The 21946-nt window shown below is 36.5% G+C and overlaps 2 protein-coding genes across 2 annotated transcripts in view; both read left to right on the plus strand.

Annotated features, from left to right (window-relative positions):
* Positions 1–2044, plus strand: part of LOC117638344 — a 6610-nt gene extending 4566 nt beyond the window's left edge. Inside the window, exon 2 of the mRNA XM_034373476.1 lies at positions 1885–2044. Within this exon, the coding sequence (XP_034229367.1) occupies positions 1885–2044 (160 nt within the window). The remainder of the gene's footprint in view (positions 1–1884) is intronic.
* Positions 2045–18801: 16757 nt separating this feature from the next.
* LOC117638345 lies at positions 18802–19953 on the plus strand. The gene is made up of 2 exons (XM_034373477.1): positions 18802–19279; positions 19727–19953. The coding sequence occupies exons 1-2, from the start codon at positions 18802–18804 to the stop codon at positions 19951–19953; spliced, it is 705 nt and encodes a 234-aa protein (XP_034229368.1).
* Positions 19954–21946: the final 1993 nt, after the last annotated feature.

Consider the following 21946-nt stretch of genomic DNA (forward strand, 5'->3'; position numbering starts at 1 on the left):
TTTGTTTTACGACGTGGAATCTTTTCATTTAACGTCGTTAGGTTTAATATAACCGACGGGGATTTTAATTTTTAAATTACGGCGGTTACATATAAATACGACGTATAAATTACAAAATACGACGGTACATTTAACTTCGGACGTGGTAAATAAATACGACAGTAGTGTTGTAGGTACCGTCGTAGTAAACTCAAAAATTAAAGTACATAAGTAATAACTCGCGTCATGGTAGATTATTTAACACGTCGTTTTTATTAATTTACCGACGTGGATTTATGTAATATACGTCGGTCATACCGACGTTGATTTTACAATTTAAACGGCGGTTTTTTTGTAAGGACCGCCGTTGGTTTTAAAAATTTATTCTATAAATTTGTCGCTTTCATTCATTTTCGGTTTACATTTAGGGTTCCAAGTTCTTCCTCTCTCAGAGACACTGTCTCTCACATCTCAAAGACAATAATTTGGATGTCTTTCTCAAAGAGAAATTGAGCTTACTCGCATCAAATCTATGTCCACAAGAAGAAGCTTGTCAACTAGCCTTCTCACTTCCTTGATCAAGCCCGATAGGACACTTAGTGCTTCTGAATACTCCTTGCTTTCCATCAAAAGAGATGCAAGCCTGGCCTCCACTCGCGGTCGAAGGAAAGTTCGCTTCTCAGGGAAATCTGAAGATTAGATTTGCTGGAATGAAGAAATCTGAAAATCAAAGAAATTTAAAATGAAGGAAATTAATGTTCTGGAATATGTAAATTTTCTTTTTTGGATGACAGATTTAAATAAAATAAGAATATAAAAACAACGACTGTTTTTGTATTACTGTCGTCGTTTTTCGTCGTCTTAAGTAAGACTAAGACGACGTAATATATTTGTTGAGCGACGTTGATTTGTTTTTTAAACGTCGTTAGGTATAATATAACCGTCGTTGAAAATTGTCTCTCCGATTGCAAATTTGCAACGACGTTAGGTATAATATTTGAAGATACACAAAAGCACACACATCATCAACTTCCAAAAAATTGTCTCTCTGATTGCAAATATGTGTCATCTGTTAAGATTATGATGTGGAACAGAGTTCCATCTGGTAAGATTTCGTAACCCTTGGGATCTCAGAAAAATCTGGTTATGTCGGCGGTTTTCTATATAAACCGTCGTGGTTATTTCAATTCTTGTCATTAAGTAGATCTACCGACGTAGGATAAGAAAATCAAAGAAAAAAATTGTTAACAAAAATTCTTATTAAGACGACGGTTAAAATCAAAGGTACGACGTATAAAATGAATAAATACGATGTTAAATTTTATAGTACGATTTAAAGATAACGTCGTAGAACTATACGATAATGACGTCGATATATTTATATTTTCCGTCGTTGTACATTAATTTAATACGGCGATATTTTGTATTTTAAAGCCGTGGATTTTTTTGTAATTATACGGCGTCTTATACGAAAACCTCGTCGTGTTATTTTATGAGTAAAAACGGCGGCTTTTATTGAAATCGTCGTCTTTACTTTCTACGCCGGTCGATTCATAACTTCTGCCGTTCTTTGTTGGCTTTGATTTTACTCTGCGGAAATCTGTTTCAAATAGACGGCGGTTGTTTAATTAGGTACGTCGTTGTTTTTGAACAGCCATTTGAATCTCCATTTTTAGTTGTCTAAGGTGGTATTACACGACGGTGTTTTTAGAACCGTCGTCTTTTTAAAAACCACGACGGTTTTCACTTAGACCGTCGTTGTTTTCTGGTCGTCTTTTTCACTTTTTGTAGTAGTGATTGTATGCTTCTTTTTTCCTTTTCTTTTCCTTTTCAACTGGACCTAATTACTACTAAAAAGCCATTTTTTACATAATTGCCTTTTCATTTCGTCTTGAATTTTTTCAGGTTAGTTGATGTAGTTCAGACCATACCTGGGGGAACTCTATTTCCTATGTGTGGTATGAACTTGGCATTCAACCGTGAACTGATTGGACCAGCAATGTACTTTGGACTCATGGGTATTGGTGAGCCAATTGGAAGATATGGTGATATGTGGGCTGGCTAGTGCATGAAGGTAATTTGAATTGCTTCATTTTTATTCCTTGTTTATGTCTACTGAGAGCTTGCTATTCTGTATGAAATAAACGACTCTTCCATGGTATAAAGCTCACTTACTACGCATTTGTCTTGATTTGGAAATGGTTGATGTCATCACTGTCATATGATATTCTGCAATACCATTTAAGCTTTAGTTCAGTGAAATTTTACACAGGTTCTGCATTGTAGTTTTGCACAAACTACATTGCAGTTTTGCACAAACTACATTGCAGTTTCAGAAACTGCATTGCAGTTTCAGAAACTGCATTGCAGTTTTGGAAATTACAATTGGATTTTTGCTCTTTGTTTGGCTTTCAACCTCACCAATTTGAAGAGTAGAGGCTACCTAGATGAGGAATTGGGTGGCCAAGAGAAGAGTAGAACTACCCAAGAGCAAGGGAACTCAAAATTGGACTTTTGGAAATTGCATTGCAGTTTTCATTTAATTACAATTTGATTTTTGTTCTTTCCTTTGCCTTCAACCTCACCAATTTGAAGAGTAGAGACTGCCCATATGAGGAATTGGGTGGGCAAGAGAAGAGTACAACTACCCAAGAGTAAGGGAACTCAAAATTGGAATTTTGGAAACTGCTTACAATTTAATTTTTGCTTCAATAAAATAAAATTTTTTTTTTTTTTGTAGCTGTTTTCGTTTTTGTTTTTGTTTTTTTTATAAACACAATTGATTTCTAATTGTATATTTGTTGTAGTTTATGTTTTTATTTGCACTTTTTGTGTGAATAAGTGTTGAAATGATTTTTTTTTTTTTAAACGTTGATTGTTTATATAAACATTGTATAACTGAATAAATATTACAAAATCAAGTTTGGTGTAGTGGTTTGTGAGTGAGTCTTCCTCCTTTGAGGGTCAAGGTTCGAGTCCATTCAATGAAACAAAATCTTATTTTTAAAAGGTGAATAAAGGGCAACAGAGTTGGTCCCCTGCAGATGGTGGCAAGCCAGCGACGGTGGTGGTGGCAAGTGGCCGGCGGCAGGATTCTGGCGGTGGTGGCAGGCGGCGGGATTCCGACGGTGGTGGCCGGCAGTGATGGCCGACGGCAGGATTTTGGCGGTGATGGTTGGCTAGATATGGACATGTGGCATAGTATGCTTGCCTTAGAAGGAGTGACATTGTATGTAATTTTGATATTTTTTAATGATATTTTTGTAAAATTAGGTACTACATTTGGTCTTTGGCCTTATACTAATTAGATGAACTTTGTATTCGTATCTTCCAAATTAGTAAACTGTATTGTGTTTTAAAACTAAATCTCCCTAAAAATAATATAAATATCGGTACATTATTTACAAAAAAAAAAGTCAGTTACTTCGTAATTGACATTTCTGTACATTTTTCATACATTAAAATTAGGTACATAATTATAAAAATATAGATATATTATTTACAAAATAAAATATAGGTAATATTTACAATATAAAAAATTTTAATTTTAATTTCAAAAAAATAGGTACATTGTATAATTGAAATTTCTGCACATTTTTCATAAATTAAAAATGGGTACATTATTTAGAAGGGGGGAAAAAAAAGGTTCGTTACAATAGGTACATTATTAGAGAAAAAAATAGGTACATTATTTAGAGAAAAAAAATAGGTTCATTTAAAACAAAATTTCATAAAACAAACAATAAATAGATTATCAAATTATTTTTCATACATCAAGTAATAGGTACATTATTTAGAGAAAAAAAAATAGATACAAAATTTAGAGATAAAAATAGGTTCATTATACTAGGCAAATTATTAGAGAAAAAAAAAGGGTTCATTATTTGAAAAGAGAAAATAGGTTCATTATACTAGGTAAATGATTAGAGAAGAAAAAATAGATAGATTATTTGGAGAGAAAAAATAGGTTCATTTAGAAAAATATGTACATTGTTTTACTAGGTACATTATTAGAGAAAAAGAAAGAGTAATGCTACTCTTACCACGTTTGTATACCACATTCCCATACCATCTTATATGGTAGATGAGATGGACAACCACATCAATTAAATTAATCTAAGGGTAGTGCTGCTGCTACCATATTTTTTATACCACAATTGTATACCATCTTATGTGACAGTTGATGTGGACATCCACATTAGGGCTGGCAATGGGTTGTGTCGTGTTGGGTTCGTATCGTGTCGGGATAATAAACGTATTAAGAATGCTCAACTCGAACCCAACCTATTTAATAAACGTGTCGTGTCGGGTTCGGGTCGTCTTTTATCGTGCGGGTTTCGAGTCGTGTAACGGGTTCATAAAGAATAACATGCATGTTACAAAACTCACAACCGAAAAAATTTTAATTAAAAAAAATAGAGAGAGTAGAGAAAATATAAGGAAAAAAAAGATAGAGAGAGGAGAGAAGAGAGAAGGAAAAGAAAGGAAAAAAAATAGAGAGAGAGAGAGGAGAGAATATTGAAGGAAAGAAAGAAAGAAAAAAGAGAGATGAGAGAAAACTAAAGAGAAGAAAAAAAAGAAAAAAAAAAGGAGAGAAGAGGAAAGGAAAAGAGAGAAAAAAAAAAAAAAGATAGAGGAGAAGAAAGAAGGAAAAGAAAGAAAAAAAAAAAGAGGAGAAGAGAGACGGGAAAGGAAAACTCAAAAGAAAAAGAAACATTATAAATATCAAAAGGCATACCATAAAATCACAAAGTTGTTTGTAATATGGTGGATAAGATGTTTGAGAGAAATGTGGATGGTAAGTGTTCGAAACCCCTTGTGTGTGTGTTGAAGTCTCCATTTGTCTTTATTTTTTAGTGGGTTAGCGGCTTGACCCGAAACCCACCCGTTTATTAAACGGGTTGACCCGAAATTGACCTGTTTTTTTATCGTGCGGGTTGAACTCGCTAATTTCTCGTGCCGGTGTCGAGTCGTGTATCGGGTCGTGTCCGAAATTGCCACCCCTAATCCACATCATCTAAGGTGATTCGAATTATTATTTCTTTTTATTATTTTTAATTAACAAAAAATTAAAAAACAAAAACTATCGAGAAATTACCCTAAGGTTTGATGCTTGCCTCTCCACAGCCGCTCCAGCTACACTCCACTCCCTTCCTCTTTGGCACACAAACAACAATCCAGATCTCTCAATATATTGATATAAACTAAAAGAAATCTAAATAAATTTTATTAATCTATTGTTATGAACCAAAGTAAAGTGGACAACTCCTAGGAAGTGTCAAGGGGCTCCATTCAAAATAATGACCCTACCTTGAATTAAGAAAATTACTTTATATTGTTTCCATATGAATTCTTTAACTTCTCTAGTTCAGATCTTCTCTTCCCTCTATTCTAGATGTGAGGGGTTGGTGGGAGAAAGAGGGTAAGTAATAAGAGGTAATAAGTTTTAAGTAACATAATTACATTTGGAAAATTAAAAAGAAATTTTAACATATCTGGCTATTTAATTGACATGGCAATAACACCTAAGCTGACACATAATGTGGTATACAATTGTGGTATAAAAATGTGGTACGAGTAGCATTATTCTTAATTTAACATTTTATTTTCTTTTATAATTTATTGACACGTTTTAATTGATGTGGTTGTCCACTTTATCTGCCACATAAGATGGTATGAGAATGTTGTATACAAATGTAGTAAGAATAACATTATTTGGAGAGATAAAATAGGTTCATTTAAAAAAAATTGTTTTACATAAAACAAACAATAAAAAGATGATAAAATTATTTTTCATAAAACAAGTAATAGGTACTTTATTTAGAGAAAAAAAAGGTACATTACTTAGAGTAAAAAAAAAAAATTTACATTATTTAGAGAAAAAATAGGTTCATTTAAAAAAATGCTTTTCATAAAACAAAAAATATATAGATTATCAAATTATTTTTCAACATAATCAGAATGTACCTATTATTCATAAAATTATAATAAAATAGATTATTAGTAGTATAATTCATAAAAGGAAAATAGCATAATTTTTTTATTAAATAAACCAAAGCGTTAATCACTCATAGATTACTAATTCGTTAATGTTGAATTTAATATTTAATTTCAAATAAGTTTCTAAATTAATTCCTACATCCATTACAACAATTTGGAGATCTTTCTAAATTCAACGTGTGTAATTAGTTACGTCACCGCCCCCACCCCCCCCCCCCCCCCCCCCCCCCAAAAACACGTTAATTTGTAAATAGGGGTAGTTTTAGAATCCGAAAAATATAATAAATCAGATTTTAAGCTAGATTAGGTAACTTGCTTACTTGGATCCTAATCATCGGATTTTATTTGAAAAAATTGGGAATTTTAAATATATCAAAAAAAGGCTGTAGATGATTAAAGATGAATTTTATGGGTCTAATCTCAATTTACTACTATTGTATTAAAAGACTAGTATCCTACTCAATAATATTCACCAATTCATTCACAGGCTATTGAGTCTTTTGCATGGTACCAGAGCGATAGGGCTCTTGATAACCACCATTCTTGCCACTAAACCCTAGTCGTCATCCTTCCTTTTGATAACATCCATGGGGGAGGAAAACACCAAGAATCCCTCTGTCAAACCTGAGGCAACCAAATATGAGGATCCCAGCCATCCTATTTATCTCCACTATTCCGATCAACCTGGAGCTGTTATTGTCTCCCAACAACTCAATAAATAAAAAAAATACACTTGGAGCCGCACTATGTCCATGGCCCTCAATGCTAAAAACAAAGAGGGCTTCATCGATGGAACCATCACAAGGCCACTCAACGCCTCCCCCACAAAACACCAACAATGAAACTGCTGCAACAAGTCTTGGCTTCTCAACTCAGATGAAATTGGTGCGAGTGTAATTTACATTGATGTTGCTTGTGAAATTTGGAATGACCTGAAGGAACACTTTTCCACAAGAACAATGTTCACCTCTTCCACATTGAGCAATAGATACATGGTTGTGTCCAAGGAAGTATGAACATTGGTGCTTATTAAAGGCCTCTGGGATGAGCGAGATGCACTATGTTCCATTCTGTTGTGAAATTATTGCAAGCGCACAATTCGTACAAGTGATATAGAAATAAGTAGAGTGTCGGTCCCACGGAGACTGTAATTTCCTATTAACTACCAATTATGATTAATTTAGAATTTATTTGAACAGTTGATTAAGAAGATTGATTGATTTAAGTAAGCTAAAACAATAAAACAATTATGAAAAATAGCAATTTAATTAATGTTGGAAAATCAAGATGATGAGACACTAGAGCATCCGATTTCACCATAACCAATTCCACTTAATTCTTATAGCCAATTAACCCTAATTACTAACCATGTTGACAGTTGGTTTCTCCTAATTCATTCGATATCCCCTCTCGGGGTCAACCACAAGTATTCTTAATTAACAACCCATTCTCTCTCGAGCAACGGATTTAGAAAATCAAGAACCCATTAAGTTCTATGAGAACCTGCAAGAAAATTGCATGAGTCATGTTAGTCCCTCTTGGGCACTCATTCAAGACATGGTATCTATTATAAGAAGCAAACACCAAACATTTCCTCTCGATCTCCGCTTGGATCATCAAATCAATTAAATATTGGCCAGATATTCAAAGCATTAAGAACAATAACAAATACTCAACATGGAATAGTAATTAAAAATTAATATAACTATAAAAATTAAGTATTCATGGTTAGGCTACATCATAGCCCTAGCAAGGAAAATTAGTTAATGACAAAAGAAAAGATAAATAAGAGAATTGTTGTTATAAAACCGATTTACAGATAGACTTGATCTCTGGATTCTCCACAGCAACACAGCGACATCAAATTCTTGGCTCTCTCTTCGATCACTACTACAAAAAGTGAAAAAGACGACTAGAAAACAACGACGGTCTAAGTGAAAACCGTCGTGGTTTTTAAAAAGACGACGGTTCTAAAAACACCGTCGTGTAATACCACCTTAGACAACTAAAAATGGAGATTCAAATGGCTGTTCAAAAACAACGACGTACCTAATTAAACAACCGACGTCTATTTGAAACAGATTTCCGCAGTGTAAAATCAAAGCCAACAAAGAACGGCAGAAGTTATGAATCGACCGACGTAGAAAGTAAAGACGACGATTTCAATAAAAGCCGCCGTTTTTACTCATAAAATAACACGACGAGGTTTTTGTATAAGACGCCGTATAATTACAAACAAATCCACGGCTTTAAAATACAAAATATCGCCGTATTAAATTAATGTACAACGACAGAAAATATAAATATATCGACGTCATTATCGTATAGTTCTACGACGTTATCTTTAAATCGTACTATAAAATTTAACATCGTATTTATTCATTTTATACGTCGTACCTTTAATTTAAACCGTCGTCTTAATAAGAATTTTTGTTAACAATTTTTTTCTTTGATTTTCTTATCCTACGCCGGTAGATCTACTTAATGACAAGAATTGAAATAACCACGACGGTTTATATAGAAAACCGCCGACATAACCAGATTTTTCTGAGATCCCAAGGGTTACGAAATCTTACCAGATGGAACTCTGTTCCACATCATAATCTTAACAGATGACACAGATTTGCAATCAGAGAGACAATTTTTTGGAAGTTGATGATGTGTGTGCTTTTGTGTATCTACAAATATTATACCTAACGTCGTTGCAAATTTGCAATCAGAGAGACAATTTTCAACGACGGTTATATTATACCTAACGACGTTTAAAAAACAAATCAACGTCGCTCAACAAATATATTACGTCGTCTTAGTCTTACTTAAGACGACGAAAAACGACGACAGTAATACAAAAACAGTCGTTGTTTTTATATTCTTATTTTATTTAAATCTGTCATCCAAAAAAGAAAATTTACATATTCCAGAACATTAATTTCCTTCATTTTAAATTTCTTTGATTTTCAGATTTCTTCATTCCAGCACATCTGATCTTCAGATTTCCCTGAGAAGCGAACTTTCCTTCGACAGCGAGTGGAGGCCAGGCTTGCATCTCTTTTGATGGAAAGCAAGGAGTATTCAGAAGCACTAAGTGTCCTATCAGGCTTGATCAAGGAAGTGAGAAGGCTAGTTGACAAGCTTCTTCTTGTGGACATAGATTTGATGCGAGTAAGCTCAATTTCTCTTTGAGAAAGACATCCAAATTATTGTCTTTGAGATGTGAGAGACAGTGTCTCTGAGAGAGGAAGAACTTGGAACCCTAAATGTAAACCGAAAATGAATGAAAGCGACAAATTTATAGAATAAATTTTTAAAACCAACGGCGGTCCTTACAAAAAAACCGCCGTTTAAATTCGGTATGACCGACGTATATTACATAAATCCACGTCGGTAAATTAATAAAAACGACGTGTTAAATAATCTACCATGACGCGAGTTATTACTTATGTACTTTAATTTTTGAGTTTACTACGACGGTACCTACAACACTACTGTCGTATTTATTTACCACGTCCGAAGTTAAATGTACCGTCGTATTTTGTAATTTATACGTCGTAGTTATATGTAACCGCCGTATTATTTTTTTGAAATGGTTTTATATGTAAGCAACTTTTCGTCTACCTGACTTACACATGCACTGTTTCCAAACCCGATTAAAAATTTCAATCTCCCAGAGAAAACTTTTCGTCTTTTTTCCTTGTCAGAGCACTGTCAGAGTATCTCATCGTCTTCCTCTCGTCTTCTTCGTCGTCTCTGAACTTAAAGATCGATCGTCTTCCTCTTTCTTTCATTGCACGCAAAAGGTAAGCTTTCATTTTCACTATTTTGGTTACTGTTTTGCATGCTCATACGTTTTTTGTTTGAAAAATCTTTTTACCTTTTTTCTAGCCAAAATCATTTTACTTCTTTCCAAGTTTGATAAAATATACAGACAAAGAGGGAAAGTTTCCAACTTTGAAGACAACTACCTCAACTAAATAAGACGACGGTAGCTTCTTATTTACGTGGTTAAATATGTAGACCACGACGGTTCGTCAGTCGTTCTAGCGTCGTCTGAAAATTGACAAAGTTGTTTTTAAAATTATAGTCTTTTTTTTATTTGCTTGTTTAATTGCATGTTTGATTTCTCTGACCGACGTTGTTTCGTTGTTCAACGTCTACTCTATAAATACATACGTTGCTTGTTTTTTTATCGGGTTTGGAAAAGCAAATGTATTTCAGTGTATTTCAGTGTTTTTCCCAATTAAACAACCCTAAACCCTCTGAACCCTAAAACCCTGAACTCTCATATTTTTTCTTGTCGTGAAAATTATATTTAACGGCGTAGTGTTTTAGTTGTCGTCGTTGTATGTCTATCTTGCGGTCTTGTTCTTTTAATATGTGTCATATTTTTCCTTTTTAACGACGGTGATTTGTTTGAGTTGGTCGTCTATTCTCATCCTCGACTATTTTTTTAAAACTTTAGCAGACTAAACACGTCTGTTTTTATTTGTTTTCGACGTTGTTTTATTTAACAACGTCTAATATTTATCGTCGTTGTTTGTTTCTAAAAATAGGACGTATAAATTTTGTAATACGACTCTCATATATTTGTAACCGACGTTGTTTCGTTGTTCAACGTCTACTCTATAAATACATACGTCGTAAATAATGACACTGACAACTATTTCCACGTCATCTTTTATAGAAAAATCGAAGTGGAAAATTTATTTTACGACGGCTGTTTTATATAGGCGACGTAGTAGGAATCAATAACGTCGTCTTCTAATGTATTTAAAGACGTCATATTTTTTATTGTCGTGAAAATGATATTTAACGGCGTCTTATTTTAATTTTCGTCGTTGTATGTCTATCTTGCGGCCTTGTTCTGTTATGTGTCATATTTTTCCTTTTTAACGACGGTTTTTTTAGAGAGTTGGTCGTCTATTCTCATCCTCGACTGCTTTTTTAGATCTTTTTGCAGTACAAAGACGTCATTTTGTATTTGTTGATGACGTTGTATATTTTAACAACGACGGTGATTTAGCGTCGTGGTTTATGATGGAAAAGATGACGGTGGATTCCACAACCATTGAAAAACTGAATACACGACGGTGATTTACCGTCGTCTTTTTGCTTTTTTGTAGTAGTGGATATATTTGTGGGTGTATGAAAGTTGTATATGGGAAGATGATAGAAAATATCATCCTCTGAAGAGATCCTTAGGGTGACCTTATATAGTGTAAAATAACTAAACCCTACTCTAAAAAGGTCTAGAAAAACTCTCCTAAAGCAAAACAAAATCTGAAACAATTAAGGAAACAAACTAGGAAAGAATCCTTCTTTGACTAGGAAACACGTCAGCCTACTTACATGCACGTTTTGGGGTCGTTCCACTTCCTAGAAAATTCTGAAAAAATATGAAAAACGTAGCTTTATCTCTAAGCTTTCCAAGAATGTATTACATGCCCCTAGGAAAAATCAGAAACTGCACAAATCTTCAATCTTCCACAGCAGTGCAGTTCTAACGGGATTTCAACGTAGGCTGTCTTGACTTGCAGGTCTGGAGCATTTGGCTTAGTAGAAAATTATGATACTTTGATACAATGATCTTCAATGTCTTAGCGTTCTTCTACAATTGGCCTTGCACTAAAATTCATTCGAAAGTCGACTTTCAGTTGAAATCCTTCCAAGAGTGCAGAATAGCTGAAAATAAGGAAAGTAATAATATAATAATACTCTTTTTAATTAACTTTCCCTACAAAACCTATATATAAAAGGTATAAAAATATAGGAAATAATACACTTATCAAACTACCTCAAACCTATCTTTTGTTAGTCCTCGAGCAAAACTAGAAATTAAAACAAACACAAAACAAAAACTAACTAAACCACTTTCGTAGGTAAACTCGATGGCACTTAGCATGTGCCACAAGCCGTTAAACCTCTAGGTGTCCCTAGTAGGAGTTGTGTCTCCTGAGGGTTTACCAGTCACGATACCCACAAACGTTTACTACAAAACAAAGTCGTTAAAGACACCAGTTTAACAGGCTAATAAAAATCAATGCATGCCAATCACATTTGCATCACTAAAGATATGCCACTCTGAGTAAATTGCATCATAGTGCAACGTGTAATACCAAAACTCATAACATCAACGCCTAAAGACAACCACACTCGAACGCTATGGAATTATTTCGCCTTGACTCTAATCCTCACAGGATATCACTCTATATATATATATATTTTTTTTTTTTCTCAAAATCCTAGGCTTACACTCAAATGTCACATATGTGTATGAAGTTATGTAATGGAAATCAAATATTAACACATATACTTAGCTTGAAGAATGTCAATTTCTGAAAATAATGTCTCATGAAAAGAATCGAATACTAAGAACTAGAGTACATACCTCACCTCCAAGTAAGATTTCCCAAAAGATCAGTTAGGTCTTTCACTTTGGTTGTAATGAAAAGCCAGGTTCAGGTTAAGAAAGAAAGGAAAGGAATAACAAAAACTTGGAACATACCAAAGTATTATTCATGATCACATACACGGACAGCTCTTTTTGAACTTTTTGTAATACTCAACGTCCAGGGATTGTGCATGTTTCCTACTCCATTTGGAGTGATTTTGAACTTTTATTCTTTTGAATTGCAAAATACCATTTTTTTTTTGGCTGCAATTTTGCACAAATACCTCGGTACACGCCAATTCTTTGTAATAGAGCTCAACCTTCTTATTTTCATCACTTTGGCATATCCTAAGCTATAAGGTATGGCTTAGAAATAGGCTATATAGGTCAAAAGATAATAAGGGTAATGAAAGAAAGGCTAAGTATTTGGTTACAAAGGGGTTAACGATGCATACAAAAGGGTTGGGTGAAAGGTCTTTTAGAAGGTGAAAACATGCATAGCCTAACATCATCTCTCATGGTCCATCCAACTTGGAAGTGACGTACCTACAAAAATGAGAAAATTCTTTAGTATCCAATACAAACCTAATGAGAGCAATCTAATTAAGAATAAAATCGAAGAGTGTTTATTGAATAGAAACAATAAAAAGCCTCTCAAAGAATGGCTTTTGGTTCAATTATCTCACAAAGGTAGTCTCCACTAATATTTCACAGTTATTCGAGTATAGCAACTTTGTCCACCAAAACATTACGAGTATGGTATTGTGAAGTGCAAAGATTATAATGCAATAACCCTTCATGGCAACGCGTTAGTAAAGCATTCATGATCAAAACATGGCATATACATCTCTATTAGCAAGAAAAAGTAATAGCTTTAACTAGAATTTACATTTCGAAAAAAACTGCTTCTTTTCAATTTCGACCTCAGATCAGTTTTCAACAATTATCTCTTAAAGTACTGCATGGATTTTGACAAGCCTTATATTCTCAGAAAAAGACAAAGAAACGCACAACTTTTATTTAGACCAAATACTAGAAAACAAACTAGAACAGCATGAAAACAGAACACAGTACAGAATCGCAGAAAAATTCGAGTTCCGGACCCCTGTTCAGAAAAACAGCTGTAACTTCCAAACTAAAAGTCAGAGAATAACGAGCCTTATATGGTTGGATTCAGCACGAAAAATCAAAGAAGGCCACTTGGGCCAAATCTTCAAATCCGTCACAGATTAAAACAGTATTATAGAAACATAAACACCAATGTTTTGCATGACTCGAAAAAGACTAAAAACGAAAAAATTAAAAATAAAACGAATGTTACCTACCTCAAACCTAAACGAAACATTGTCCTCAATGTTTAAAAATAAAATGATAGTAAGGACAAATAATAGTAAAAGCAATGAACGTGGGAAACACACAAACGAAAATTAAAAAAGATAAGGAACGAAGGTACCTAGTTGGGTTGCCTCCCAACAAGCGCTTAGTTTAGAGTCAATAGCCCGACTTTCAGATGCGTTATTTGGGATTATTGAGAAGGATGTTGGTCTCATCCTTAAGAAATGCGGCTGCCACATGTGGTTTTAAGCTATGGCCCTTGACTTTGAAGGTTGTACCGTCACAGTCATGCCCCTTCTTTGTATGGTCCTTGAAAAGTCTCGCACTCTCGTATGATTTATTTTAAAGTTCCTCTAATTCCTTCCTTCCTGGGTCATATGGTTTTAGTTCATCCAAGTACAAGGTAGATTCGGGAACCCTTGGTTTGTCAACTTTGGAGATGGAGGCATGTACCAATGGATGGCTCAGAGTCTCATTTTCCTTTGCTTTTCCGTGAAATGTTATTGGTTCACAAACTTTGAATGTCGCTTTTTCATTCCCAATTCTGACAGTTAGTAGCCCTTCTTCCACGTCAATCAGAGGTCGTCCAGTAATCAGGAATGAACGACCCAAAATTAATTGTTTTTCAGAATCTTCTTCCATATCCAAAACCAGAAAATCAGTCGAAAATATGAGTGTATCAACTTTTACTAGAACATCTTCAATAATTCCATCAGAATATGTGATTGATTTGTCCGCCATCTGCAAAGAGATAGTAGTTGGTTTAATTTCACTAATACCAATCTTTTTAGCAACATATAAAGGTAGTAAATTAATGCTAGAATCTAAATCACTTAAAGCTTTTTCAAAGAAATTATTTCCAATAGTGCATGGAATTTTAAAACTCCCTCTATCTTTTTTCATTGGTGGAAGCTTTCATTGCAGGATGGCACTACATTCAGTTGGATTTTCTCATGATCACCAAATTTCCTTTTCTTCGAGAGGATGTTTTTCATGAATTTTTCAAAACTTGGCATTTGTTCCAAAGCTGAAGCGAATGGAATGTTGATTTGCACCTTTTTGAACGTCTCCAAGAAATTAGAAGATTGCTCATCAATTTTATTTTTCTTCAGCGTCAGCGGAAAAGGGATCGGTGGGACATATGGCTTCAATGGAGGAGAAGGAGTCAGCATAACAGCATAATTTTCTTCTTCTTGGGATTTCTCAGCTTCTTACTCTTTTTCTAATTTTTCTTTTTCCAAGTTGACCGCTGTATTTACTTGCTTCTTTTCCAGAATTGTGATTGCCATTACTTGTTTCTTGATTTTTCGGATTAATTACGGGTTGGTTTGGCAATACTCCTTGATTTCTTCCACTCAATATATTAGCTAGCTGGCCTACTTGCATCTCCAAATTTCGAATAGAAACGCTTTTATTCTGAAACTGGGTTTTTGTTTCCGTCATAAATTGGGTGGTAGACATAGTCAACTGGGTAACCTATTCTTCCAAATTTATTTTCTTCTCTTGAGCCAAAAAGCCAGGTGGTGGTCTCTGCACATTCTGAGTATTGCTCCATGAAAAATTTGGATGGTTTCGCCAACCGGGGTTGTACATGTGGAATAAGGATCATTCCTGTGTCGATTAAATTCTGCAACTTGATTTGTTTGCTCAACGGACGCGAATGGGTTCCTTGTGGTGCACTCTGAACTTGGATGAGGGCCTGCACAAAATTCACAACCAAAATTAGTATTAGTGTTTATAGCAGTAACACTTAAAGAATCAACTTTTTTAGTAAGATTAGAAATTTGTGTTGTTAGCTAGGCCATGGAATCCACTTACAAGACCCCTGCTGGTTTCGGATTCATTCTTTCACTCAGCCATTGGTAGTTGTTGGATGCCATGGTCTCCAATAATTCAAATGCTTCGGTAGCCATTTTTGCCATTACAGCCCCTCCAGCAGCTGCATCAACTAATGTCCTGCTTGTTTGACTCAACCCATTGTAGAAAGTCTGAACTTGAATCCAGGTTGGTAGCTCATGGTGAGGACACTTGCGCAATAAATCTTTGAATCGTTCCCAGGTTTATATAGAGGCTCCTTATCATATTGAGCGAATGACACAATATCTTGTCGGAATTTTGCAGTTTTGGCTGGTGGAAAAAATTTAGCCAGGAATTTCTTAGATAAATCATCCCACAAAATACGGATGAATTCTGCAGCATGGTGGTCATGGCTGGTTTGATCACAAAATTGTTGGCTGTAATAGCAGGACATCGGATCGCTGAGGGAGTTGCCACTGGGGGGCCAAATTCCCTCACTGCTCTTTCTGCTTCGTCCGCCATAGGTGGAGGTGTCGGAAAAATTCAACGTACCTAAAAATAAAAAATAAAATAAATTCAAATTAAACTCCGAATTAAAATATATTGATATTAATAGAAAATAAAACAGTCCCCGGCAACGGCGCCAAAAACTTGTTGTGAAATTATTGCAAGCACACAATTCGTACAAGTAATATAGAAATAAGTAGAGTGTCATTCCCACGAAGACTGTAATTTCCTATTAACAACCAATTATGATTAATTTAGAATTTATTTGAACATTTGATTAAGAAGATTGATTGATTTAAGTAAGCTAAAACAATTATGAAAAATAGCAATTTAATTAATGTTGGAAAATCAAGATGATGAGACACTAGAGCATCCGATTTCACCATAACTAATTCCACTTAATTCTTATAGCCAATTAACTCTAATTACTACCCATGTTGACAATTGGTTTCTCCTAATTCATTCGATATCCCCTCTCGGGCTCAACCACAAGTATTCTTAATTAACAACCCATTCTCTCTCGAGCAACGGATTTAGAAAATCAAAAACCCATTAAGTTCTATGAGAACCTGCAAGAAAACTGCATGAGTCATGTTAGTCCCTCTCGGGCACTCATTAAAGACATGGTATCTGTTATAAGAAGCAAACACCAAACATCTCCTCTTGGTCTCCGCTTGGATCATCAAATCAATTAAATATTGGCCAGATATTCAAAGCATTAAGAACAATAACAAATACTCAACATAGAATAGTAATAAAAAATTAATATAACTATAAAATTAAGTATTCATGGTTAGGCTACATCGTAGCCCTAGCAAGGAAAATTAGTTCATGACAAAAGAAAAGATAAACAAGAGAATTGTTGTCATAAAACCGATTTGGCAGATGGACTTGATCTCTGGATTCTCACAGCAACACAGCGACAACAAATTCTTGGCTCTCTCTCTGATATATTTGTGGGTGTATGAAAGTTGTATATGGGAAGATGATAGAAAATATCATCCTCTAAAGAGATCCTTAGGGTGACCTTATATAGTGTAAAATAACTAAACCCTACTCTAAGAGGGTCTAGAAAAACTCTCCTAAAGCAAAACAAAATCTCAAACAATTAAGGAAACAAACTAGGAAAGAATCCTTCTTTGACTAGGAAACACGTCAGCAAACTTGCATGCACGTTTTGGGGTCGTTCCACTTCCTAGAAAATTCTGGAAAAATATGAGAAACGTAGCTTTATCTCTAAGCTTTCCAAGCATATATTACACGCCACTAGGAAAAATTGGAAAGCTATTCAAATCTTCAATCTTCCACAGCAGTGCAGTTCTAATGGGATTTCAACTTAGGCTGTCTTGACTTGCAGGTCTGGAGCATTTGGCTCGGTAGAAAATTATGAAACTTTGATACAATGATCTTCAATGTCTTAGCTTTCTTTACAATTGGCCTTGCACTAAAATTCATTCGAACAGTCCACTTTCAGATGAAATCCTTCCAAGAGCGTAGAATAGCTGAAAATAAAGAAAGTAAAGTAATAATACTCTTTTTAATTAACTTTCCCTACAAAACCTATATATAAAAAGTATAAAACTATAGGAAATAATACACTTATCACATTCCAACTTGGGCATGTGGGGCTGTCAAGGAAGTCTTGAAGTTTCTCACGGGACTCGATGATGCCTATGCTGTCGTTGGTCAAATCTTGCTTATCGATCCTCTTCTTGTTGTCACCAAGGCCTACTCACTCATTATCCAAGATGAGAAGCAGAGAGCAGTCTCAAACCAAGGTTCCAAGCCCGCACTCACCGATGTAGCAGCCTTTGCAGTCAAGGATCACACACACAATTCTGGTAGGAATTTCTCACCCAAAAATCCTTATCTTAAGTGTGATCGTTGTGATGCAATAAGATACTACAAAGAGAACCGGATGCAATTTAGTTTCAACAGCCATTCCTATTTCATCTCGACTTTGGCATCAACGCCTTAGTCATCTTTCCAATGAAAGCCTGCGTGCTCTTTCCCTTTCTGTTAAATACATGAATTTGTGTGATATTAATGATTGCTTGATTTGTCCATTGGAGAAGCAGACGCGTATTCCATTTCCTTTGAGTTCCACAAAATACACATGTCCAATTTGAGTTAATTCATGTTGATATTTGGGGGGCTATCATGTTCCTACGATTACCAGAGCACAATATTTCTTTACCTTATGAATCATAAATCAGATGCACATCAACATCTCACCACTATCATCAATTTTGCTGTAACACAATTCTCTTCGCAAGTTAAAACCATTCTCAGTGACAATGGCCCAGAATTCATGATGACACAATTCTATTCTAATAAAGGGATTTTACATCAAACTAGTTGTGTCTCTACTCCTCAAAAAAATGGAGTCGTAGAGAGAAAACACCGACACCTACTCAATGTAGCATGAGCCTTACTATTTCAAGCCACATATCTCATCAATAGAACGCCCACTCATGTTCTTAAGGGTAAAACACCATATGAAACACTTTTTCATATACAACCAGCTTATGACCATTCACGAGTGTTTGGTTGTTTATGCTTTGCTTCTACGCATCCCCATCGACCAATCAAGTTTGATGCTAGGGCCACCCGCTGTCTTTTTCTCGGATATCCATATGGCACGAAAGGTTATTGAGTGTATGATCTCAACACACGGAATTTTTTTACCTCACATGATGTTTCATTTCAGGAAACCATTTTTCCTTTTCCTTCTTCGTTACAAACTCTTCTCGCTCCCCCAAGCCCAAGAATCCATCTCTGATGACACTATTGCTATGCCTTCCACACCTTCAAACACCACTATACCCGAGCATTCCTCCCCTGATTTCTTCAAGTCATCATCATCACTCAATGCCTCGGGTTCTCCTCCTCCATCATCGATGGGTTCACCTCCCTCAATTGCACCGGTCTCTCCCCGATGGCTTAAGCATGCGACACATGCACCTAGTTATCTCAGCCAGTATCATGTTGACATCAATCTTCCTTCTCGGTCTCTCCCATTATCTAACTCGGCGTTGACTAAAAGTAAAAGTACCCCTTATCCCTTCTCTGATGTACTTACCTATGAACGCTTGTCGACCACATATCATGCTTTTACTACTTCTCTTTCAGTTGCAATGGAGCCTCGTTCCTTCGCTAAGGCAATTCATGATCCCATGTGGCGCCTTGCCATTGAGCAAGATTTGGCTGCCCTTGAAGCCAATGGCACATGGTCTCTTCACCCTCTTCCTCATGGCAAGAAACCTGTTGGCTGTAAATAGGTCTACAAGATAAAATTGAATCCTGACGGTTCCATTGAGCATTACAAAGCTCGCTTGGTCACTAAGTGATATAGTTAAGTTGAAGGTTTAGATTATCATGAGATTTTCGCCCTCGTGGTCAAACTTGTCACTGTTCGTTTACTCCTTGCCATCGCTCAGCATTGGCACCTTCACCAACTTGATGTGAACAATGTTTTCCTTCATGGTGACCTTGATGAGGATGTCTACATGTCCTTACCTCCAAGTGTCAGATGAAAGGGGGAGACACAAGTATGCAAACTCCATAAATCATTGTATGGGCTCAAGCAAGCCTCGCGTCAATGGTTTATTAAGCTCTCTACCATCCTTATGCAAGCTGGCTATCAACAATCCAAAGCCGATTATTTTTTATTCATCCGAAGCCAAGGTAGAAAATTCATAGCCCTTTTTACCTATGTAGATGATGTTATTTTGGTAGTAGACAGCCTACAAGAAATTGAAGAGACCAAGTCATTCCTAATGGAGGAATTCAAATTGAAGGACCTTGGTCCGTTGAAATATTTTCTGGGCATAGAGGTAGCCCGTTCTAGCAAAGGAATTGACCTCTCACAAAGCAAGTATGCTCTTGAAATACTTGAAGATGCTGGATATCTTGATGTGAAGCCATCAACCTTCCCAATGGAGTAGAATCTCTCTCTCAGCAAGATGAAGGTGATTGGGTTAGTGACCCTTCTTCTTATCGAAGACTTGTTGAGCGACTAATCTATTTGACTATCATGCGACATGACTTGACGTATGCAGTCCACATTTTGAGTTAGTTCATGGAATCCACAAACTCCACACTTAGAGGCAGCATATCGAGTCTTGCGTTATGTCAAACACATACCAGGGCAAGGTATCTTTCTTTCTGCAAGCAGCACCATTCAATTAAATGTATGTGATGCAGATTGGGCTCGATGTCGTAGCACTCAACGATCCACTACTCAGTAGTGTGTATTTCTTGGAAAATCATTGATCTCCTGGAGGACCAAGAAACAAACAACTGTGTCACGCTTTAGTGCAGAAGCTGAGTACCTTTATATGGCTGCAACTTCCTGACTTGGTTAAAATCCATCCTACAATACATGGGCATCAAGCACTCACACCTAGTCAAATTGTATTGTGATAATTGTGGGAACCTAATTAAATCAAACCCTAGGTCAAATAATTCCTGCCATTTGGGGATTATTTGATCAAATTGGGAATCAATCAACCTAATTAGGAGTTACTCAATTTAATTGGGAATTATCCAATTAAATTGAACTTTACCTAATTAGGTTGAGATTTGATTTGGTTAATTACCACGATCCCCAATTAAATGAGGAATTGCCTAAATTGAATCAGGATTGATTGATACCTACCACAATTAGGGATTTGATTTACCCTAATTAATCAATTCCCTAATTAATCAAATCAATTCCAAAAAGGGGAGGAATAATTCCCTTCCATCTACGGAATTATTCCTCTGAAACCCTAGCATCCAAGACCTCTATAAAAGTATAGCCATACACAAGGGTTGAGGTACGCCTAAATTCCTACTAAACTCTACAGAAGTTATTTTCTCAAAAACCCTAGCTACCCCCTCTCTTTCTCTCTCTCACACAAGGCTCCCGCCACCACACACGGCTCCGGCCATCCGGTTTTCCTTGAATTACCCTACCTAACTTAGGCATCGGAGGGCCTTTGGCCAACACCCCCCCGGTGTGGTCCTTTTACTCCGATTTGTTTTGCAGGGAGAAAGAGAGGCGGAGAAGACGAAGGAATCTTGGGCGAATATTCTTGTGGGGAAATTTGCTCCCACAAATTAGTGCTTTCATTGAGAGCACGAGTTATACTCAACGCGTGCTCAAGGAATCCGTTCCTCCTATTTTCCAATCCATCGAAGCCTTCCAAACAACCATGGTTGGAAGCATGAACACGAGAGGCAAAGCCGCCGCGATGGCTAGATCCACGACGGCCCAAAGCCACTCCACCCACGATCCCGCGATCGACATGGTGGCGCCGCCACCTCTCACCACCGCACCGGCCACCGCCGCAGAACATGGTGGAACTTCCCATCAAGGTGGACTCGTTACCACCGCCGACCCGGGGCCGGGCTTGGAGCAACTCCAAGCATTCCCTTCATTGCCTCCACGCGCGACACACGCGACTGCATACACCTCCAATGAAAACCTAGCCCATGTGCAGTTGGGCTCCACGCACTTCCCTCCTCCCGATCCACGAAGTCAGGCAGACGTTAATCTAAGAGTTGACCAGCTAGCTCAGAGAATGGACGACCAAAGCAATCTAATGAGGGAGCTCATCAACCAAATAGGCGTTGCTCAAAACCTTGGCCTTGGACAACCAGGCGAGGAGAGAAGGCTGGACGAACGCGCCGGTGGACGACTCGACGTCCGTGCCCGCTTGGGCCCGCAGGGAATGTGCATCAAAGGCTAGGCCCCCAAGGAGGTCAGCCAAACAACCATCGCAACGAGGATCGCGAAGAAAGGCGTTCAGCTGTCTACTCGCAGAGAAGCGTTCTCGAAAGGCTAGGACCCCAGGGAGGCCAGTTGGATAATCCACACAATGAGGACCATGAAGAAAGGCGCTCCGTTACTCACTCTCGAAGAACCAATTCTCGTCGACTAGCTACAGAGAATCA

This window comes from Prunus dulcis, chromosome 8 (assembly GCF_902201215.1).
Source record: "Prunus dulcis chromosome 8, ALMONDv2, whole genome shotgun sequence".
Lineage (NCBI taxonomy): Eukaryota > Viridiplantae > Streptophyta > Magnoliopsida > Rosales > Rosaceae > Prunus > Prunus dulcis.